Source organism: Notothenia rossii, assembly GCF_949606895.1.
Source record: "Notothenia rossii genome assembly, chromosome: 1".
NCBI classification, from domain to species: Eukaryota; Metazoa; Chordata; class Actinopteri; order Perciformes; family Nototheniidae; genus Notothenia; species Notothenia rossii.
The window spans coordinates 90,707,376-90,713,963 of NC_136912.1; the positions used below are offsets into that span (position 1 = coordinate 90,707,376).

General features: G+C 40.3%; 1 protein-coding gene across 1 annotated transcript; it reads right to left on the reverse strand.

Annotated features, from left to right (window-relative positions):
• Window positions 1-23: 23 nt before the first annotated feature.
• On the reverse strand, window positions 24-6,300 carry LOC307022330 (B2 bradykinin receptor-like). The gene is made up of 2 exons (XM_079655081.1): window positions 5,760-6,300; window positions 24-2,230 (listed from the first exon to the last, which is right to left on the reverse strand). Exons 1-2 carry the CDS (start codon window positions 5,777-5,779, stop codon window positions 1,171-1,173), a joined length of 1,080 nt encoding a protein of 359 aa, XP_079511207.1. The 5' UTR covers window positions 5,780-6,300; the 3' UTR covers window positions 24-1,170.
• Between the last annotated feature and the right edge of the window lie 288 nt (window positions 6,301-6,588).

Consider the following 6,588-nt stretch of genomic DNA (forward strand, 5'->3'; position numbering starts at 1 on the left):
TAATCAGCAAAATGGCGCAGATTTTTAAAAGGCCGCATATTTATCAAAAGGCTGCATAATCCCGCATTTTTCCACACAAAGTTGAGCGAAAAAAAAGTTAACTCGTCTTGACGTGACATCATCAGCTCGCGCATCACAGAATGTAAACAACACTGTATAGAGTGAACGTGTGGAGCTCACACGATAGAGAAACACAAGATGAAAAAATCTAATCCATCTCATTTACCGACGAACATTTCTACTAAAGACCGTGCAAAAAGTGGGGGGAAACTATTCTGCACCCCGTGCAACTGTGTGTTGGAGCATAAGAGAAAATCGACGGTGACGACCCACTTTGATTCATTCAAACATTCTTTCTGCTGCTGCGGACAAGAAAGCCATTCAACTTACGTTCACCGAGGCATCAACCTCCAAAACCCTTTTGAGGGCTACAAGAAACGAGGTGAGTAGCCTACAAGATTGAAGCTGGTCAGATAACGAACAAGTAAATGAAAACAGAAGGAGGCGGAGAAGTGTGTGTGAGGGGGGGGATGTGAGATTAAAATAGCCCAATTGCTTTTACAATAAATAAACATTGAATGTGTTTAATTGAATAGTAAAGGGGTTTAACGTTAGTGGCAGGTTGTGTGTGAGAGAGAATAAATAAGACAGCCCAATATTTTAAAAAAATATTATTTTTTCCCGCATATTTAGCATATTTCGCAACTTTCCGCATATTTCGCAACTTCCCGCAATTTCAGCGAATAAAATCACATAAAAACCCCGCATGTTTAATCGCATAATCAAGGATTTTAGCCCGCGTTTTTCTGGAGGGTCTAAAATTACATTACTAATGGTATACAAATTGCCTCCCACGTCCTGTAATAATCCCATGCATTAAAAGGTGACCGCAACATTGATTTCCGCTTACATGTTGCTAAATATTATGATTATCTTTCTCCGCCTTCCCCTTGGTTTCCTCCTGTTGCTCAAAGAAGATAAGATGAAGAGAACTGTTTGAAATAAAAAGTACGGTCTGAGTATGAGACAACATCCTCTCATCAGACAGGATTGTATTTAATGTGTATTCTGACTAAAGTCTAAATGACTAAGTTACTGTTCGATATCTTCTTCGGGGAACATGACTAATAAGCTCATTATGTTAAAGTAAGTAAACAAAAACAACAGCTTCTAAGAAATGTCCTTCCGAACAGACAACTGAGGTCTAATCCGGGTTGAGTTTGTGCGTGAGATGTTAACGGACGATTTTCTGGTAGATCTCCACTGTTTAAAGAGTCCCCTCACTTTTTGCCGAAATTGCTGTCCTACAATGACGTAGAGGATGGGGTTGAGAACACTGTTGAAGAAGGCGAGGTATATGAAGACATGGCTGCAGATGTTAAGGGCGTACTCAAGGCCACACCCTGTCAGGACTTCAGCTTCTTGCAGCAAAAGTAATATCTTTGTCACGTGGAATGGCATCCAGCAGATCATAAACGCCAGGAGGACCGCCAGCACCAGAGTGGTGGCCTTTTGCTCCTTCTTCCGGCGGTTTAATCCCTCAAATATCCGGTTGTTCAGAGCTTGAAGAATATGTATAGTACAGTAGAGGATGATGAAAAAGGGGATGATGAAGCTGAATGTAAACTGCATCACATCAAACACAGCCCTTTCAGTGAGATTTCGGAAAGCCATATAGCATATATTAAATTGTATTTTAGGGAAATCTTTCACTTCCCTGAAGACAAGTGTGTGGACACTTAGGAGCAAGCCAAAAGCCCACACCAGCACACAGCCCAGTTTGGCATATTTTGGCCTAGATATTCCTCTATGGGAAAGAGGGTCCGCCAGTGCCATGCGACGATCTATGCTTATCAAAACGAGGAAGTAGATGCTAGAGTAGGCGTTCATGGTGATGCTAAAGTTGACCAGTCGACACAGGTGATGAGAAAAGGGCCAATTGAATTGGTTGGCTGCATTCACAGCCCAGAAGGGCAGAAAGGACGTCAGGATCAGGTCAGCAGCAGCTATGTTGCTTAAGTAGATCTCAGCCACAGTACAGGACTTCTTATGAAGACAGAAAACCCCGAGGACAAACACATTCAACACAATTCCCATCACAGCGACGAGCAGGATATACACCGGCAGCACAGAGGTGTGCCAAAAATGTGGTTTGTCACCATAACACTGAGTCCCATTCATGTTGTTTTGCTCTCCATTTATAGCCGTAGTGTTGAAGTTAGCGAGGATGCTGTGGAAGTAAGAGGAAAGCAAACAAGATGTTTAAACAAACACAAATTCAACATTTCCTTTGAAATATGTTTTGCTGAGTTAATGCTTGAATACAGTTACACTGAACAATGTGAAATAGTTGTATTCCAATTTAATGCAGTTGCCAGACTACTTTATGATGAATAAAAAGGGTGACAAAATAATAATAAGGATTAGTGCTGCATACTGGTACGCCGAACCGGTACTGGACTTGTGAAAAAGTTTCGGTTCAAGTCCGATTAAAACGGAACGTCGGGAACCGGTACTTGGACTCGCAAAAAAACTAGCACTTACGTATATTCTCCTTTTTGTTCTAAACCATCTTCCATAGATCGCGAAATTTGCGCTGAGAAAAGACGAAAAACATTGTCTTGGCTTCTGATATGGCGGCCGTTACTGAACTCACGAAGTCTCGCAAAATATCGCAACTGCTCGCCAGATCTGTGTGACGTCAAGGGAAGCGAGCGATGTGATTGGCTTAGACATAGTGGACAGCGTGACAGATGATAGATGCTTAAGTTAACTATGTATGACATTTGTATCAAAATTGTATGTATCAAGCGGCAAACTCTGGGGAAGAGCCGGGACGCTAATACGGAAGTGCCTCAAACTGCAGTTCATCTAGTGGCCAGTAGGAGCAGTCTGCAGAAGGGAGCAATTTCCATAGACCCCCATGTTAAAATGCCCAACTTTACAGCAGAAATAAACATGTTTACATCGTGGTTCAAAAAACCATATTCTCTGTATAGTTAGATCCCCCCTTCATGAATATGGATTGGGGGGGTGAATTTTTTATCAACTCATCTGTTTAATTAATATTAAGCCTTAAAGCTTTTGCATAAATTAGGGCGTGGTCACTTTGATGGACATGTACATGCCTTACTGTCAGCTAACAGCAAGTTGTCCACTCTGCTAGGCTACAACCATAGAGGCTACAACGTTAGTTAGTTGTAGTTACTGTACTTGACCCTTTAGCTTTAGCCGTGTTCATGGTGATTGTGCCTTTTAGGGAATATTGTTACAAATACCAGACAATTAAAATGTTGTGCTGTACGCTTGAATGTACTAACAGAACTTCCAAGAAGTCTAAAATGATAATATTATACATGTTAATCCCGTTCGCAGGTGTTTGTGTGCTTGGTAGCTTAGCTTGTTACTTATTAGCCAGCTAAGGACGTAACCCCTTTATACATACATATACATTTTAGTTTATGATTCAGCCTTGGGTAAGACTTTTAAAGTCTACGGCTATGACGCCCATAATGCTAAACGGGAGCAAGTGTTAATAGGGGAACCAATTATCCCAGTGGTGGCCGCCGGAGCTAACGGAGCCGCAGGGGGCTAGCTCCAGCCGGCGTCCCGGAGCTAGCCCACTGCGGCTCCGTTAGGTCCAGGCGGTGGAGTCCGTCTTTTCTTAACGTGTGAATGACAAGCATTAAGAATAACTAAATATCGCTAATTCTCTTGCAGATTGTCTCATTTGATTCTGAATGTAACGTTTATATAGGGGAACTACACTTTTGGTATGCATGTATTTCATTTTAGCTTAGCTTCTTAGCCTGAGCTAGCTCTGTTTACTTCCAGTTCGGAGGCAGCAGGTCCCGCCTCGGCTCCGCCTCTTTGCCCTTATTTGGAGCAGGCGGGAGTTGAACTCTGACGTCACTGTCGAGCCGTTAGTGGCCGACTCCGCCTACTAAGGGCTTCTCGGCAACTCTGCAGAATCCTATGGGTGACGTCACGGACACTACGTCCATTTATATATACAGTCTATGGTCTATGGTACATCACTATGTATGTAGTATGTACTGTATAATGTACACATGTAGAGTTGTAGAAAAGACATGGTGCACAGACAGTACAGTACACTCTGACTGTACAGTCACTACAGTGTATAGTAGGTGGGTAACAGTGTAATGCGTATAGTCTACTCTACACTCTACCTTTCAGCAAAGTTTTAGGGATTTAGGCTCAGTCAGCTCAGGGACTGTTTGGTTACTTTAGTTTGGTAAATGAAATAAATGTTTGAACTTTGTAGTAGTTCACTGTAGTTGCTGTCATAAGTCATTTATAGACTAAGTGGCAAAAAGTGTTTTTTTTACATTTGCACTTTGTAGAGAAATGTAGACACAAGTTGGAAGGGGGCACAATAAACCTGACGAGTTTGAATTTGAGTTGAGTTTATTTTCAATTGATAATTAGCTCACAATAAGTTCACTTTAGTTACTCACACAACTTGACACAAGCCATGGGTTCAGGTCCGGACTTATAAGTCCGGACCTGAACCTGAACCTCTGGACTTGAGTCCGGACCTGAACCTGAATGTGAGTCCAGGTACGCAGCACTAATAAGGATGTTATACATGTATGTTTATGTACAAGCAAAACTGAAAGTTATGAAATGTTTTTACGAATAACTTTTATTACAAGCTTTTTATTTCTCTCCCCACGACAACTTGATAGGCTGTTATCCGGTTATAACTTGTGTGAATATGCAATTCATTCTGTGAAATGTTCTAACATATCTGGAATTTAAGCAAACATGCTCTGACAGGTTCACTCTGATCTTCAAAATGAATTTCGCTCTCACAAAGCAAACCAAGGGATGCACTTGCCCTCTTGGGATTGTTCACTTCGATATTTGATCATATTTGTATATGCAGATTAAGGGTAAAGAAGTATACATTAGCAGACATTTCGAAATACTCAAGTAAAGTACAAGTACCATCATTTGAATACAGTAGTTGAGTAAATGTCCAAACCTGCCACCACTAATTTACTATTTTAAATGTTTTCAATATACAGTAAATGCATCAAGACTTATTCTAAAATGCATCAACATAGTGCACACCTCACCATCTTCTAACACTCATCTAACAACATGTTGAGACATGCAGTTAGAGAACTGTTAATTTGTTGGAAGGAACATTTATACTGTCTTCCATTTTAACAGACTGTCTAAACGTGGTGCTGATATTACACTATTTTCAGTTTCAGATCACTTTCATGCAGTAAAGTACATTTAAAGATGAGTCTGTATCTTGCAAAGCACAACACATTACAGATGTTACTTATTTACCCCCTCAGGATTATAAAATAACCCCACCACCCCAGCAACCATCTGTTCTGTCTACTGCGGTCTGGCAGGCGGTACCATAGCATCCAGACTAAGGGACAGTTTCATCCCACAGGTCACAAGACTGACACCTGAACTTTTGAAAGAACATCCATAACATTCATCTGTTTGCAACTTATATCGATCAATATTCCAATGACTTGTATATAGACTATTCTGCACTATTTCTATTATATTTTATTTGTATCTGTTTTATTGTGTTGGACTGTGACCTAAGATTTCCATTGTCATAACTACACTGTAGCTATGTACAAATGACCATAAAAGCCTTGATCCTTGAACCTTATTTATAACCCATCCTAACATTTCAAACTACAGTCAATCGTGGTAAAACATTAAGAAAGTAATATGCAAACCATATGAATGTCAATGCCTACCTTGTGGACGGAAGAGCCATTCTTCTTGTTGTGCAGACACTGTTTCAGAACTTTGTTTCACTGAGGTCTGCCTCTGACACGCTCTCCGAAAGAGAAAGGAAACCAATGGAAAATGATGTCAGGCAGATTCCTTAATGTTTGCAAGCTGTTGAGACCCCGCCTTCATATTACATTGCATTTAGCTGACGCTGTTATCCAAAGTGACTTACAATAAGTGCATTCAACCAAGAAGATACAAACTTGAAGAAAACATATAATCAAGTTTCATAGAGCCAAAACATTTAAAGTGCTACTCAACTGGCTTTAGATATTTATATTCAACTTTGTTTCTAATATGGTCACAGATATTCAGAGCATTAAATTAAGGTCAAGATTGTTTTTCATATACTTGACCTGTATGTTAAGAGTTTTTAAACTACATTCAACTCTTTACTAATAAAGAAATGAAATATAGTATCTCTGAAATACATTTTCAAAAACTGTTTTACATTAAGAAAAAGCCAGAAAACAAAAGTGAGTTTTCAGAAGAGATGTGAGAGAAGTAACTCCCCAATCTCCCCCCCCCCCCCCACACTGACCCCTTTATACATCCAGAACTCCTTTTATGTGACTATCGAAAAAATATATAAATCACCATCAAATCGAACTGATTGAAATACAACGTTAAAGTAAGATCTTTTTGCTATTGTTAAACAGTGAATTCTGAAAAGCTGCTACGGTGTGGAGCGAGGCATAGTGTGGGTGCTAAAGCAGAGTAAAGTGACAGAATGAGCCAGGTTGCAAGAGGGAATTATACTCTTCCTGTCTGCCTGCTTTTCAGGAGTATATG

Excerpts from the sequence above, each read along its gene's own strand:
- LOC307022330 (XM_079655081.1), bottom strand. The coding sequence starts at position 5,779 with ATGGCTCTTCCGTCCACAAG. Across the intron at positions 2,231-5,759 it reads ATGGCTCTTCCGTCCACAAG|CATCCTCGCTAACTTCAACA; the intron begins GTAGGCATTGAC and ends TTACTTCCACAG.